General features: G+C 39.8%; 1 protein-coding gene across 3 annotated transcripts in view; it reads left to right on the forward strand.

Moving 5' to 3' along the window:
• sptbn2 (spectrin, beta, non-erythrocytic 2) overlaps positions 1 to 17,456 on the forward strand; it is a 61,362-nt gene that overhangs the window by 21,543 nt on the left and 22,363 nt on the right. For all 3 annotated transcript variants that reach the window (XM_059351018.1, XM_059351019.1, XM_059351020.1), the window contains 10 exons: positions 9,981 to 10,132; positions 11,206 to 11,379; positions 11,722 to 11,813; positions 11,970 to 12,050; positions 13,143 to 13,258; positions 13,615 to 13,727; positions 14,123 to 14,310; positions 14,430 to 14,547; positions 14,793 to 14,951; positions 15,614 to 15,916. In XM_059351018.1, the coding sequence (XP_059207001.1) occupies positions 9,981 to 10,132; positions 11,206 to 11,379; positions 11,722 to 11,813; positions 11,970 to 12,050; positions 13,143 to 13,258; positions 13,615 to 13,727; positions 14,123 to 14,310; positions 14,430 to 14,547; positions 14,793 to 14,951; positions 15,614 to 15,916 (1,496 nt within the window). The remainder of the gene's footprint in view (positions 1 to 9,980; positions 10,133 to 11,205; positions 11,380 to 11,721; positions 11,814 to 11,969; positions 12,051 to 13,142; positions 13,259 to 13,614; positions 13,728 to 14,122; positions 14,311 to 14,429; positions 14,548 to 14,792; positions 14,952 to 15,613; positions 15,917 to 17,456) is intronic.

The following is a 17,456-nucleotide window of genomic DNA, read 5'->3' on the forward strand; positions in this document are numbered from 1 at the left end:
TCCTTAGAACAATTATTGTCTCCTTGACTTTTCACACACTTTGTCTAAATGTTATGGCTAAGGGGTGCCTTTTTCTTCCTCTTTTCTCATGGGATTGGCCTTGGCCATTCCCCTCCTCCTATATCTTCCCCTTTATCAGCCGCAGCTGCAGATGGCACAGAGGGGCATGACCTCTGGTGCATGTGCAGTGCTTTCACTGCCTTTAGAAAGGCAAAGAGAACTACCATATCAGATGTCTCTATCTTATTCATTGTGTCAGTTTATGTCTCTGTTAGAATGGGCAAAACACATTGTCTTTCTATACTTGTGACTGCAAACTGTTAAAAGTGTAAAAATAACTCATGCCAGATGGGGCAAGGCGGCGGTTTTACCACAGACCTACTTGCAAAGTCAGAAGTAAAGGAAGGGCAGTTCCGCTTGTCAAGAAATGTCAAAACATGTGCATGCTTTTGCTCACTTAGGTTTTCACACATATACTTTGTTACAGTTTGACTTATTTTTATATCAAATACTTTGCCTGATGATATTCAGGGATGCCTATGGAAACTGTGGAGGTGTGTAACCCTGGGGCTAGATTTTCAGTTTCCTACCGATATATGTAAATTAAGGTTTAAATAATATTTTCACTCATAGATTTGACAGGGGATGGTATAAACAGTATAACCCAATGTAGCTACTTCCTAATAGTGTTTTTATCTAACTAAACGCTTTAGATATGTTCTAAAAACTAGAACACAAAGATATTCAAATACCAACCCTCGTACTATGACTCTGACATGCTTTATTTCCATTGTCTGCATTGCTCATTGCATCCATTTAGTGTCATACAGTACAGCCGTAGAGACTCTTGGCCCAAACCACCCACTGGTGTCAATAAATAATGGTAACCACTAACCACAAAACTGCAAGCTGCTTTCGACTATCTGATTTTTTTTCTTCTCAACACTATGTGATAAATAACAGACTAAAATACAAGATGTCAAGGCCTTCCGTTAATGAGTGCCTTTGGTCTACTCTATAATCTCTGACAGCAAAACAGTTGGAAGCTGATGGTGAGAAAAAATTCTTGAGCCTCGTTTTGAGTCACAGAGTGGAAGCATTGGTGCTACTGTGATGCTACTGTGATTCCAGCATCACAAACGGCTAATGCATGTGTCCTCTGTAGAATCAATTGTCAGTCTTTCTCCCATATTGAGTCTTTTTCAAATATGTATTGTCTCTGTTTCTGGAAGACTATACAGATTTGGCTATTTTCTGTTGCACATGTGAAATTATGGCAAATTAATGAATTGAAGTGATGCTTGTACTTGGATTTAGGGGTTTACATTTTCTACACTAAAAATAACCTTTCATCTGTATTCAAACACACAGTTTCATGGTCATGTTCACATTTTCAACAGCGTTTGTTTTTTGTGCGTCAGATGTCTCCACTAATGCAGCAAAGAATGTAAGATGCCTTATCTTCTTAAGATACTGCATGGATTCAGTGGAGAGACACCAGCCATGATCAAGATTTACCTAAACATAGCAGATATTAATGTAAAACTAAAATGTCCATTGATCCACAGATACATTTATACCGTAGACATCCATACATACACTCCTATTGCTAAAATTATGTTATCACAACTATCACTCGAAACAAATTTACACATTTTTATACCTTTAACATTCTGATTTTGCAATAAAAACATTTAGTAATACAACAATCTAAGTTTGCCATATTAGCAACATAGAATGGTTTTCATATTTCATATATTTCAGATTTTTTTCTAGCTAAGTGAGAGCAGAGCTGAAAGTGAGGGAAAAGTAAGACTCCCAGTGATGAGTGCCTCTCTCTGCAGCCGTTGGCACCAAACCATAATCTTGTCTGTGTGGGAATGTCCAAGAGAAGGTCATTAAAGCAGATTAAAGTAGACAGATTGATGGAAGCAGTTTGCTCATTCTTTCTGAGGACAGGGTGACCATAAGCAATCATTACGCAAGCTCAGGGTGGGTGAAGAAAACTGATGTCAAGAGTTTACAGAGTCAAGGGCAACCTAGAAATCAGTAATGGTAAGGGAGGAAGGCATGACCTGGGCATGGCATGACATGACATGACATTGAATTGTTAGCAGCACTTAATGATTACCAACCTGTACTTACATTTTCATTACTGGAGTCAGGAAATGATCACAAGACAGCAGTCCAATGTGTTTGACAGTCACTGGTCAGGGAAATAAGAAAGTGGACAAAATCTGCACTATGCATTATTTGCTGTTGTGTGAAGTGCTTACCATGGTAAGCTATTTATGGTTGGAGTCACTCCTTGTCCTCTGTGCTGAAGTGACGCCAGTGGGAGCCAAAATGCAGTGTCATGCAACACAGCGAAGGGATGCAGGATTCATTGAGAAGACAGTGAGCTATATAGGAAACATTCAATAGGAAGAATCTCTCTCTTTCTCCCTCATTAATGCTTTTTTTTGTCTCTGAAATGCACAAATCAGTCATCAGTCAGGATGTAGTCAGGGGGTAAGGAACAGTGCTGTGAGCCAGTGTCTACTGTGTATCCAGCAGCACACATTACTGTCAATGAGTTTAGCTTAAATAAACAAAATTAAGCTTCATTAGAATTTGAACATTGTAAACACTGAAACTAGTGGATAAAATCCTCAATTAGTGATGATCAATGATCTTTGAAGTTGTTGAGAGCTGATTGAGCAATTAAATGTGTCTGTGTTTTTTCCTAGCCTCAATACAACTAATGGCTGTTTCAAGTAGTTGGAACATTTTGTATATTTATGCAGTATGGAGGGGCATGATGCATAGAGGCAAACAGAAAAAAAAAGAGTGACAAATACTGGTTGGCATGTTATTGCCCCGGTCTTAAGCTAATTACACTTTGTACTAGCAGGGCACTGTCTACTAAAATAAGACTGTGCTTCAATGACGCACACTGCATGATGTCTGTGTTTGGATTGTTGACAGTACAGGTTTAAATGCGTTTTACAGATTAAATATACAACCACCAAAAACAACATAAATGCATTTCTAAAAAATGTCACTATTTGAATTCAGAAAAAAAATAACTCAGAGCTCAGAGTATTTTTTTAAAGACATTCCTAATATGGCAACCCACTTTACAGACAAATATAAAATAGCTTGGACCCATAGCCGGGCATAGTGGCTTTATTCATGTGTATTTCATTGCATCAATCTTCTTTCTTTTTTCACATGCATGTTGTATGATCTGGTGTGCCCCAGGGGTCAATCCTGGGTCCTCTTTTGTTCTCGCAGTACATTATTAATGTTTGTGATAATGTATCAAATGCCTCATTTCATTTTTATGCAGATGATAGTCATTTATTGTTCACCCCCTTCCCTAGTTCAGACCCTTCAATACCAGCAATCTGCTTTCGATGTGGTTCAATCCCATCTAGCTGAACTCAGATTGGTATTGAATGCGGAGAAATCAAAACTAATGATCTTTTCAAATGGTAAAGACTTGACATCCAATTTGCCAAAGATAATTACAGTACAAGGTGATGAAATTGAAAGGGTCACGGCTTACAAATATTTAGGCATCACTATTGATCTGAAGCTGTCTTTTAAACCCCATATTGAAAGCCTTGTGATGAAACTGAAGCTAAAATTAGGATTCTCTTTCAGGAACAGATCTTGTTTCTCCTATCGGTCAAGGAAATATTTGACTTCTGCAACTATTTCTACTGAATTACGGTGATCTACTTTTCATGAATGCAACAATTCAGAGCCTTAAGAAGTTGGATTGTGTTTATCATTGTGCTCTACATTTCATTACTGGTTTGGGAAATCGTACACATCATTGTACTCTGTTTGCCACGGCAGAAATGTCATCTTTGTATGTTCACAGGCAGTCTCATTGGTTAGTTTTTATCTATAAATGTATTCTTGGGCTGCTTCCCTCTTACCTGTGTACATACATGTATCGGACCAAAACTAAACATGGTCTACGCTTGCAAATCATTGTACAGATGCTGGTGCCAAGAGTAAGAACTGAATTCGGTAAGAAAGCTTTTAGTTAGGACGACTCTTTATCATGGAACTATTTTCAAAAGGAATTGAAATTGTCTGAGTTGATCGCAATCTGTGAGTTTATGCTTAGTTGAGGTTTAAATCGATTCTAAAGGGTAGAGAAATAATTTCCCTTGGTCCTTGTGATTGCTCCTAATGTCTCTACTGAGGCTTCTTCAGTGTGTTGTTTATGATCACTGTGTTTAAATGTTGTAACTTGTCTCTTTTTATGCTGCTTTCTTGGCCAAGTCTCTCTTGGAAAAGAGATATTTTTAATCTCAATTAGACTTTTACCTGGTAAAATAAAGGATATATATGATCTGATGTGAAAAATGGGGAAATACTAATTTCTTAACACTTTTTATACTGCAGCACATATTTCCAGGTACAAATAAGTGGTATTGTTTTACTTTATAGATGTGCTTGAGCCTTGGCCCATCGATTCATTGTTCTTGTTGTTTTCTGTCTCCATTTTATCATCAAATATGATCCTAGCCACTATGAGCTGCACAGACAGGATTAAGTCTGGCGGCATATTTTAACAGATTACCTGCAGATATTCATCGTTACCAACAGGGCTAAAGTTTGTTTGAGGGTTAAATAAGAAAGCAGCAGCAAGCTAAACCGCAATGCCTTCAACAGTAGAGAAGGCACCGGCGTAGCCAAGCCCCCTCTCCCCTCCACCACCTTGACATATACTTAGAGCTCACTATCAGAGAAAAACATGTTCAAAGTGACTGGACATGCCTAAATATGCTTCTGAAACATCCAGTGATACCTCTAACCACTAGTTCTGATCTGCCATTAGTAAACAAAGGAGCAAAACATGTCATAGAAAATCCTAATCGCTTGTTTTTCCAACTCACAGACAAACAGGCTCAGGAAGGACATGTCAAGGATAGTCAGGCCAGTTTCAAAACCATTTTGAATGCTCACCTAGGTGAACATATTGAATTGTATTCCTAGGGCGGTTTAAGGCATATACTGTAAAGTATGTCAGTGACAGTCCAGTTTTACTGTTTTAATTTGTTTTTATTGTAGAAATAAATATATATTTTTTTTTCTTCCAACAATAGTCACAATTAATGGAAGACTTGGTAAGCCCAACTAGTAATTGCAAGGCTTGCTTTCTAAAGGTCATATTTTCAACTGTTCCCTTTTGTCCCGTATTGTGTAATTGTGCAACAATGTTAGCAGGCTCTGCAGGTATTTTGCATGACGCGAGACGTGAGACATCTGACAACATGCAGGAGGCATAATCTGGGTTTCTTTCCTCATCTTTAGCCATCAGAGTACTGTCTGTTAAATATGTAATAATCTTTTTGTTGCTGAGCATTCCTCTGGGTTAGTAAAAAACAATACATCATTTAGACGTGGCTGTACAAACAGTCCTCCCGTGCACTAACAACAAAATCCACACATTGTTAAACAAAACAGCTGCACCAGTTTTGCCCTTATCCACTGTCGCCACAGCTGATGACAAGTTTGTGTTTGCTCACCATAATGAGCAAACACGTCAGAGGCTGATGTCTATGTTTGTCTGTCTTGTGTTCCTGCTCAGTAGCCTTGTTATTAGCAGCTCGGCAGCAGCAGGGTTGCAGCATTTCTTCTTTAGGACCTCTGCCCACTGCCCCACATCCTCCTCCTCAGTGCTGGGTGCTGTCACAACATGACCAAGTATCAGGAGGAATGTAGCTTCTTCACTGTACCTCACCTGCCAAGTAATCCACCTCTGCTGGCTCATTGCTCAGTGATCCTTTAATAATGGTATAATCTGTCATTTGAGAAGAAGGTTTAGTGAGAGTCACTTTTTAAAAGTTAAAATGAAAATGGGATAAATCGCTACCCCCCCCAAACTGAAACAACCAGCATACCCTTTTATAATATGTAGAGGACCAACCAGGACTTAACTGAAGCAGGGCTATTAACCATTAGTAGCTGTGTGAGGGTAATGCCATAGTATTCTCTGGTTTGTGTAATATCTTCGAATTAAAAAAAAAAAGAAAACTGTGCAGGAGACTAGAGGGCTGATAGCATTGATAGCAGATAAAAACTGTCACAGCTCCAACCCGCCACATTTGCTGATAAGCCATGGCTATAGTCACCAGCTTTGAATAAACATATCACGCCTGTAAAGTCTAAAGTTGAGACTAATATTTCAGTGTGTTTTCGGGCCATTTCATAGTCTTGAAATGAAAAGCTCAGGGATTGTAATATCATAAAAAGAAATCACAAAAACGTGTTTGTTGTAATCTTAGCTCAGTGATAACATGCCAAAGCACTGTTGATCGCCCACCCTTGTTTTAGTTGCTTTTCTCCTGACTGCAGCGTCTGCCAAAAAACACTCACCAACAATAAGATAAACGATACCGGAATATATTTCTATTGTTCAGTAAACAGTTTGGCTGTCCGTGTTCAGCACCAGAGCTGAGGGCAGCAGAACGGCACATGGAAGCAGTAGGAGAAGAAGGAAAGGGCATTAAAACAAAGGAAGCAAAAAGACAGTGAAACATGGGGCATTGTTTTCACTGGACTACTAAGTCACATGAACCTGCTTGTAGTATTAATGTACATGACAGACTATTTCGGTGTAGTCTTGTAGAGCACTGTATCAAGTTAAAAACTACATTTTTTCAAATATTAACTTGTTCTTATAGTGTCAACATCTCACACAAGACTGCAAAAGGAGCATGTGTTCAAAGAGTAAACTACCATTTATAGCCGTGTTTCTTTTAGGGGAAAGTCTGGCCGCCAGGAAAGTCTCATGCCACGTCCTCTCAAATGTCCGCTCACTCTGCGTGTCTCCATTACAAAAAGGCCTCAGAGCAAGACTCCAGAGGTGACGTATGGTTTTCGATCGTTACTTAACCGCTAAGCAACAGTTTCAACCGTGATCATATACACAACGGATTAAACACGGGAGACGCAAATGTGGCCGCCGTCGCTAACTGTGCATTATGTCAGCAGCTGATCATAAACAAAGCAGCATGGCTAATTATGTACAGCGTCTCCGCTGATCATAAACATCGTGATCATGAATTAACCGGCATCGCTAACTATGCACAGAGTATACGGTGCTTGTTGTAAACAAACAGAGATCGCTAAGTGAATAACTAACTGTTAGCCTATTAGCAATTTGCAGACTGGACACTAAGGGGTTAACATTCCCTCCGGCTCTGTGACTGCAGCTGGGAGAGACTGCTGCGGGAGGACTGTGCCACCTCAACTTGTTCTTAAATCTCCAAAATACCAGAAAAAGTCACTGGATTTACATCCAGTCGCTTTTTTGAAAAATAGTTGCTAGGGGGGTCTGAAAGTAGCGACAAAGTAGCTAAGTTGGCAACACTGCTTCGCCGGCTTTTACAAATGACGCGTTGTTGTGGCGTCGAGTACTACGTCACATCCTGCTAAATTAGGGGCGTTTCGGCAAGTGAGACTCTCCTCATTCCGAGTGTTGGACTGTAATGGAAACACCCCTTATGTCTCACTCTGACCTACCTCTTTCATTGCCTGCTTGGGTGCTTTGTAACAATTGGGGAGGCCACAGACAATAGCAGATCAGCACATATGTCAAACACAGCACAATGAGATGGTTGCTCTTAAAGATGTTACTATCTGACCACTGTAACTATGCAGACAGATGCAAAGAGATTACAGTAAGTACCTGCCAAAGTATGCATACACATAAATCGACCAAGACAGTTTTTTCTTCCTTGCACATGTGCAGTATCAATCTGACTGTAAGAATCAGGTAGTGAGTAACAAATATTGTTGTTTCTGTGTAGTGTAGATGAGCTGATAGATTATATGATGGTTATATGAACGGTGAAGGATTGTTTGACCTTAAAGCCATCGGACTGGCTTGCATTTTGCCAACCTTTCTTTCAGAGGATATAGTGGGCTCTGTTTTAAGCAGTCTCAATGCATGTGACTTTTTGTAAGCATTATAATGAAACGCAAACAATATTTCCATATTGTTTGTGTTTCATTCTTACCTACTCATTAAAAGATTACTGTACAGTACCACTAGAAGTCAAAAACTCCACAGGGTTCCTTTTTAATACCTGAATTACAATGATTAATTAATTGAAGATTAATTTCTGTTTGATGTTAAACCACAAGATTACAAAAAGCTATCTGTGTTTCAAAAGAGGACCTCTGTAGTAGACTAGTCAAACAGGGGAAGTACCTTTAGCTCACAAGAAGTCAAGCGTTATGGTCCTGTGGTATTTCTTCATCCTAGAAAGCTTGAGTGGAATTTCAAAATCTGTTCTTTTTTAGCTGACAGTTGGTAGTGGTAATTTTCACAACATGCTGCCCTTGTAACCTTACAGAACTCACTCACTTTTTTTTTGTAGTGACTTGAATGTCCTTTTTCCATCAAAGACGATGATCTGACGGTGATTCAGTAATTTCACAATCTCAGTGATTATTTTTCTCATTCTAAGAACTGGCAGTGCACTGACCTTGTGATTTTATCTCTTCATATGACTATATTCACCTTGCTGATCTTCACAATCTCTCTGTTACATGAACTGCCTAGATATTTGAACCTTGGATTTAGGTTGAAAGTCTCAGCTTTCAATAGCGGTGCATTTGAATGTTATAGTAGTTTGCAGTTGCGGAACTCACCTTCTCTATGAGCTTTTTTTTTTTAGAAATCAGCATATTGTATAATAAATATAATTAGTATTGGTACATTCATATCCTCTCAAATAAACCACTCTGTCTCTCTGGCTTTTACTTCAGTAGAACAAGACCTTTGGCAGCATTTAAGTACTTGTTGATGGGCAAATTATATGTTAGTAGTAGCAACATAGTTACATAATCGTGTAATGATGCTTAGAAGTGAACATTAGGTTGAAGTGAATAGGAAGAAGGAGCAAAGGCAACAGAGTTTTCATTCAAAGTCGTGAATCTTCTCCAGGTACCTGACTCCTCCAAAGCTACTTTCTGCTCCATAAATCACATTTCTACCTTGGTTGTTTCGATGCAGCATAAGCTATAGCTTTTTGGTTATGTTGTGACACCAAGCTGCTTTGAAGTGTATTCTGGAAGGTGTGGTGTATATTGCACCATCAAAGATTATTTTATCATATGCTATGTGCAATGAACACTTTGAAGTTTACTCAACATTTATTGCTATTTATGGTTCGGTTTGTCAAATGCTAAAGATAAAAGATATGAAGGCTTTGCTACTTTGCATTGTTTAAGGGAGACATCCATCTTCACCACCATTATATTTCATTTCATGCTGCTGCAAGTAGGCTTTGTTTTTTTTTTTAACTCCTTATTACAGAGCTGCTCCTCTGATCTATTTTCTGTCTGCTTCAGGGTTTTTCTGTGTGGGCTTGTATTAGCTGCAGTGCATTAAGTACAATGCTAGTATAGTGTTTTCAAAAGGCAGGAAGACCTTGTGTCCTAGAAATGAGGTCACCTTGTTAGGTGGCAGAGCAGGATTAGCTTCTTACTCCCCTGGTCCATATGTCTGAGCTGCTGTTAACGCCTCATTTATTGTGATTCTTTACCTTTAAGTCCTGCTAAAATGCCATTGTCTTTATGTGCAAATTTGCATTGTAACTTTTCTCTTCTCAACTCACATCATTAGAGTAATTAGCAATGCACACTTTAGCAGAGCCATCAGTAAACTTTGGACTGAGGAGTGAAAACCTCACTAAGCTGTCAATACGGTGATCCTAGAGAGACTTAATGGCATAGCTTATCTGTGAAATGAACTGCTCAGGACGAGGGCTTATGTCCTTATGATTAACTGTCACCTGTCTGCTCCCAACAAAGTTGTTGACTGAAAATGTGTTCATTCTTTGTAAATAACCATTTTCCTCATAGCAATAATATTGATGTCAGTGGCATCTCAGGCAACAAAGTCAACTGTGATCTTGGTGTAATGTGAGTTCGGCTCCTCTTATTCTCTGTTGTTTGATTTGCAGATGAGCGTGAAGCAGTACAGAAGAAGACCTTCACCAAATGGGTGAACTCTCACTTAGGCCGGGTGACTTGTCGCATTGGTGACTTGTACACCGACCTGCGCGATGGCCGCATGCTCATCCGCCTTCTGGAAGTGCTCTCAGGAGAACAGCTGGTCAGTATCACACAGAAATGGCCCCTCCCTGCCCTAACCCTGACCCAGGCCCTGAGCATGACCCTTGCCCTACACCACAAGAATGGAGGAAGCATCATGCGCTCCATTTCTTTCTTTTAGTGTGACTTACTTCTCCTTCTTCTCCTGTTTTTCTCTTTTTAGAGCAGCCACAAGGAACTTTTAACTGTGTATTAAACCATTTCATATTGATGCCTATATATGACCTACATAGGCAAACGAGACAGCTCACAGCATAATATTATCTATTTCTATTAGATAATACTGATTTTGGAGGGGGGAATTTGAATTTTCTATGTTGATTTTGGACCAATGTGACTTTGCAAAGGTACTCAGAAGGCTGCTTTCTTAAACATATAACTTTCCTAAACCATATTTAACATTATTATACATTGTACCTACAATATATTACATTTTCAACTCCATCACTGGCTTTGGAACTGTAGTCCCCCTCCTTACTGCCTGTTTTCTGTTGCTTTTGAGCTATCTTTAGGTGATGGAAAGAACATTATAGTTGTCTAATGATAGAAACCAACATATCCATGATAGGCCAACATCATCTTGCTCCAATTTCTATATAGTTATTTTTAACGACTGTCATAGAGCCATTAGCTTGGATCCCAAAGAAATCTGATTAAATCATGCAGGTTCTTTAGAACCTCCTTTAACTCAGACTCCAGTGGGGCCTCTGGCAATGACCAGACATGGAGTTATTGCCGCCTGCAACCCACATTTGGCGCTCAGGTGTGAGGCATCAGAGCTTCAGGGGGAGGTGGAGATCTCCGCAGCTGGCAGCAGAGGCTTCTCCCCTGGCTCCATGCTGCTGGAGGCCCAAGTTTTTAGCAGGGCAGACTGTCATACCCTACTGCAGTAAAATGAAAAGCAGTCTGGTGTTCATGCAAACACAAAGTCACCATTAAACTCAACATAAAATGAAAGTTTATTGCAGTTGATTTAAATTCCTGCCTTCATTTCCTCCATATATTCATGTGGTGATCATTCTTGCTCAATCATTTTAACAAAGGTCTTCTTTCTTTTCCTTCTGCTCTCCACAGCCAAAGCCCACTAAGGGCCGCATGCGAATCCACTGCCTGGAGAATGTTGATAAAGCCCTGCAGTTTCTCAAGGAGCAAAAAGTCCATCTAGAAAACATGGGCTCACATGACATTGTGGACGGGAATCACCGTCTCACCCTGGGTCTCATCTGGACCATAATCCTTCGCTTCCAGGTAACACGCAGTGAGCATTATGGAGCGTATGCAAAAAAAAAATCTTTCACAGAGCAAGCTTGGTTTGTGGACATCAGGTCTCTGCATGTAACCCAGCCCATCCTCAGGCAAACTCACAAAAATGATAGGTTTAATGCAGCTGTGTATGATTTACAAGGTCATTTTTCATGCTATTATTTTGGTTATGAACTTACTGTCATTCTCAGAGCCCTTTCTGGAATTTGGTATAAAATACAAAAAAAATAATGTATCACAGTAATAATATCGCTAGGTCTAATCCTCTGGCAATTCTCTAAAAATGATGCAGGCACAGTGTGAACTGAATACATTCTCTGCTGACAGATCCAAGACATCAGTGTGGAGACGGAGGACAACAAGGAGAAAAAATCAGCTAAAGATGCTCTGCTGCTTTGGTGCCAAATGAAAACTGCTGGGTGAGAAAGGAGTGGGAGAGAGAGCATTTATCACAAATAAATACTGTTAAAGATATATTTGACTGTGTATGCTATGCATGGATTTAATGAAGCGGTTACTAATGATATGTGCTGTGTTGAGTTAATGATTAATGTCTTCTGATCTGGCCTCTGCAGATACCCCAATGTCAACATCCACAACTTCACTACCAGCTGGAGAGATGGACTGGCGTTCAATGCCATTGTGCACAAACACAGGTCATTGACTTCTTCCTGTACTTGGTGTTACCTCCTACAGTAAAACTGGCCTCTGTTATGCATATACTTATGAATAATTAATTACAACAGGTCTTTTCTTCAAAGTGTGGATATTAGATAGTCATCCTGCGTATCAAAAGGGTGTCCAGTGTCTTCACGCCGTCATTTATCTATCTTTGTTAAATGAGGAGCACCTGTCGCAGTACCATCACACTTCTCAGGGGCGTTTTTTTCCCCTTTTCTATTCAGGTCTCCTCCCACTCCTCCCATCCTTCAAACAGTCTGCAGTATGGCTGAAAGGATGAAAATAAAATAGGGAGTAAGATGACCTAGATCACAGAAATAATAACCCACTTATTTTCTATGAAGAGCCATGCTTGATAACTCACTTGCACACCCTGCTGTTCATTACAATGAATGCCTAAGGTGATACTTGATACATGAATGCAAACACTGCTTTCATTAGAGGCACTGAACCATGGGATATTCATGTAAACCATGATGCTACTATTTACATGATGAGGCCCCTTTTCAAACTACAGATGAGGCACCACAGCAGGCGATTACAATATGCAAAGAGATCACATTGTTAAAGTACCTGCATCAAAACTGTGTATTTTAAATAAATTAAGAACATGCTGTGGAGTAAAGGGTTTAAGGATCATGGATACATTTCAAACCTCTGGATGTGGTCACTGGACCCTATTAAGAAAATACCCATATTTGTTCTCACCACCATATTTTTAGGAAAACTAATTCTTACTAATTGGTCATTAAATCTAATGATATATATATCATCCTACACCAATTTTACACTCCTCCGATGCCAAAGTAAGCTCATAATCAGGAGCAAAGAATAAGCAGTATTTGGCAGGAACAACTTGCCTAATCCACAGATCAAAAGCCTGTTTGCATGCAAATGAATGAATAAAATGCAATGGGCTATTTAATGCACCCTGGTCTGTATGTTCTTTCTTTATACCAAAAGAAGGTGATGCTAAATGTCTATATGTCAGCCTGAATGATATTGGCTTGCACCCTGCTCTGCAATCTGCTGTTATTAAATCCATAATTGTTCCCTGGCCATTGCAGACCCGACGTGATTGAGTTTGACAACCTGAAGAGGTCCAACGCTCACTACAATCTCCAGAATGCTTTTAATGTGGCTGAGAAGGAGCTGGGGCTGACCAAGCTGCTGGACCCAGAAGGTGAGAGTGTAAACATGAAGCATTCCTGTCACAAGTCACGCTGACAGCCTGCCACTGTCGCCTAAGGCACTCAACTGTTGCCTGTTGTCTGAAACAGATTGATGGCTGTTAGACTCTGGAGGATTACTGGAATTAATTATAGTTTCGACAACACCACATCACATGTCTCCTACACTGACATCACATAAGTATATCCCAAGATAGTAACGGGTTGGCACCTTTTAACATCCGTATTCAGGCTGGTTAGAGCCAAACTTTACACTATTTGTTTTTTGTGCGTGACAAAGATTATAGCAAGTAGATCAAAAAAGGGCTTGGAGTTCATATGCAAATGGATCATGATTTTTGTCTTTCAGATGTTAATGTTGACCAGCCTGATGAAAAGTCCATCATTACCTATGTGGCGACCTACTACCATTACTTCTCCAAGATGAAAGCCCTGGCAGTGGAGGGCAAACGTATTGGAAAGGTTAGCTATTATCTGTGTGTGTGTGTTTGTCTTCATATAGTTGTGAGGACCAACCCTTGGCAGAATACCAACATTGTGAGGACATTTGTAGTTGTGAGGACATTTTTCCCAGTCCTCACAAAGAAAATGCTAGGATAGCCTCTAAAGGCCTTAATTAATCATCTGTATGAATTTCAGGGAAGGTCCTAGCAGAGATGGTAAACCCTGAAATGTGTGTGTTGGGCTAGGGGAAGTGGTGGTCCTCACAACTATTAAAGACATGTATGTATGTGTGTGTGTGTGTGTGTGTGTGTGTGTGTGTGTGTGTGTGTGTGTGTGTGTACATTCAGGTGTCAGTGATTGTGTGTACATTTACCCACCTGTTACCTTGATTGACAAATCCCTTTTGGTTGCAGGTACTGGACTATGCTATTGAGGCAGACCAGCTGATTGAGAAGTATGAGACCCTGGCCTCAGAGCTGCTGCAGTGGATAGAGCAGACCATAGGGACGCTTAATGATCGGCAGCTGGCTAACTCACTGAATGCTGTGCAGAACCAGCTACAGGCTTTCAACTCTTACCGAACTGTGGAGAAACCTCCCAAGTGAGTAACAAAAACAGGGGTTACTAAAGCCAGAGAATGACCATGTGCTTGTTATCCATTATGGTCCAAAGTGTGAAGCTGTACAGGATGTTAAACAGAGGTGGTGTCTATCTCCGCAGATTCACAGAGAAAGGAAACTTGGAGGTTCTCCTCTTTACTATCCAGAGCAAAATGAGAGCAAACAATCAGAAAGTCTACATGCCAAGAGAGGGCAAACTCATCTCAGACATCAATAAGGTTTGAGTCTAGAATTTATTTAACATCTAGAAATGTGAAAACCATGTTTAATAAAGTGATGTAATCAATGTGTTAAAAATGATTTTCGGTAAATTATCCGTGCTGACTTAAATGTTTTCATAGACCACATGATTTCCATCTACTATATAAGTTAATGGAGTTCAACAAAATTGACCTCATCATGTATGGAGTGTTGGTATACTAGTTGTATAATGTCACCAACTTCCTGTGTTTTCACCTGGCAGGCATGGGAGCGTCTGGAAAAGGCAGAGCACGAACGAGAGCTGGCACTGAGGAACGAGCTGATCCGCCAGGAGAAGCTGGAGATGCTCGCTGCACGTTTTGATCGCAAAGCAGCTATGAGGGAGACCTGGCTGAGTGAGAACCAGAGGCTGGTGTCCCAGGTAGTAAAATTAAATTAAATAAAAATAAGAATGGACTAGGGGTGTGCCATATCGTATCGTTCACGATAATATCGGTATATTTTTTTTATGGTTAAAAAAATGCATATCATGATATTGGCAATGTTCTTACTTCTTGATGTAGTGGTTAAAGTTGTTTTAATCACAAAAACCTACTTACTCCCTGTCGCTAAACACATGCAGCTTTCAAAATAAAAGCACAGTGTGTTAAGAGAATCCACCACATAATTTACAAGAAGACTGTCAAAATAAGATGCCTTAAATAAAACATACGAGAACCTTTATTCTCCTTTACAAAATTTAATTAAAATATGCCCCCGGAACCCCTAAATGGTTATTTTTATTATTTGCTCATACTCAAGAGTCAAGAGTACATTTTTTGTATTTGGCAACTGTTGAGATTTGCACTTCACACTACATTTTAGATTTTTATTTATTTATACAGACTAAAAAAAAATCATATTTTCTATATCTTAAGTATTTCCTAGTATCGTCAAGAATATCGTTATCGCAAAAATAGCCTGAAATATCGTGATATTCTTTTAGGGCCATATCGCCCACCCCTAGAATGGACCTACAGATGCGTTCATTATTTCTACATGAAATACTTTTACTGTGTTAAACTCACTTTTCTCTGTTACCAGGACAACTTTGGAACTGACTTGGGGGCTGTGGAAGCTGCCACCCGTAAACACGAAGCAATTGAGACAGACATTGGGGCATACTGGGAGCGTGTTGCTGCTGTGGAGGCTGTTGCCAAAGAGCTGGAAGCCGAGAGGTACCACGATGTGAGGCGCATACTTGCGCGAAGGGATAATGTGCTACGACTCTGGGAATACCTGAAAGAGCTTCTGGCTGCACGAAGAGAGCGGCTGAATGCCCATCGTGACCTACAGAGACTGTTTGAGGAGATGCGCTACATAATGGACTGGATGGCAGAAATGAAGGTAAGGAGCCGCTGAAAACAACACAAGCTAACACTATTGTGCTCACATTGTTTTAAACTGCTGCTTCGAAATGATACATCACGCTGGCTTTGTTTTTAATCAACAAAAAGGAATTTCGTAATCCTCTCAATTAAGTTAGCTGTTGTTCACATATGTCTTTAGCAGCTTTGGTGTCTGCGCTTATCAGAGGACCATTAACAGTGGTAATTAGCTTTTTACAGGCCTAGCCTGAGCTGTGTTGCCTCTCATTGCTGTCTTTACTGAGGTCGGCCGAGGTAGACTTCATTCACTGGGAGTCTTTTTCTCCTTACATGGTTAAATCTGGGTCTTAATTTTGGTGTTAAATCAATAATGGTTTTCAACTTGTGAACTTCAATCAATTGCATGTGTTTAAAAGTGCGATACATGTCTACTTGAATCAAATATAGCACTGTTTGCTGCTTTAAAGCTTTGACCTGTTCTCTTGTGGTTTTCTTTACATTTCTCAATTGAGAAAGAAGTATAAACAGGTGTTTAATTTTATGGCAGGCAGCTGGGAGATGTATGTCTGCGTTTGTTTGTCTTGGGTGGAGTTGATGAGGACATTAATCCATTTCTCCTGTGATTTTCAGTGGTTGCTGGAATCACACTGTTAATGTGTTGGTGATTCAATCAACCATTACCATATAATTAGAATGCTTGTATACAGTTTATTAGTATCTGTTTTTTAATTAGGGCCCGAGCAGGCAACGACCTGCGAGGTCCCTATTGTATTTCGAATGATTATTTATTATTATTTTTATTCTTTGTCCAAAATGATCGCATATTTCACTGCCTGAACATACCCCAAAACTCATGAAACTTTAAATATAACTCACAACTGGCGAAAAATTTTATAATCTATTGTCATCCTGAATTTTCACCACTAGGTGGCGCTATAATAATGGAAAGTGCGTTTTGGCTAATAACTCCCACATACTTCATCGCACATTCAAAAAACTTATATCCACGCGTTCACTGAGTTGTGCTGAATCTCGTGATATAAGCCACGCCCATTTTCGCCTGGAGTTTTTTTTCGCAAATTCGCAAAATGTCGCAAACCTACTTTTTCGAACTCCTCCTAGGCAATTTCATCGTTTTGCACCAAACTTTGCACAGAGCATCTATGGACCCTCATGACAAAAAGTTATTAAAAGAATTTTGATTACCCAAAGAATACTCAAGTTATTAAATAACAACTTCCTGCAGGTGGCGCTATTTTCAACACAAAACACGAAATGTTGCATATCTCCTCATTGGTGTGTCTGAATGACATGAAACTCAGGTTACTACTTCCCCATGAGGCCCTGAGGCTCGCCGCAAAATTTTGGACGATTACCACTAGGTGGCGCTCTTTAAATTGAAGTATTTTATATCTCCAAATCGGTTGGTTGGATTAACACCAAACTTGGTATACTTATTGTCAATGCCCTCCTGAGGATAACCCTTGAAGGTTTTATTGATCGGCCCCTAGGTGGCGCGCTGGCGGCAGTTTAATTTAATAAGTGTCACTGTGCCCAGA

Source organism: Centropristis striata, chromosome 15 (genome assembly GCF_030273125.1).
Source record: "Centropristis striata isolate RG_2023a ecotype Rhode Island chromosome 15, C.striata_1.0, whole genome shotgun sequence".
NCBI lineage: Eukaryota > Metazoa > Chordata > Actinopteri > Perciformes > Serranidae > Centropristis > Centropristis striata.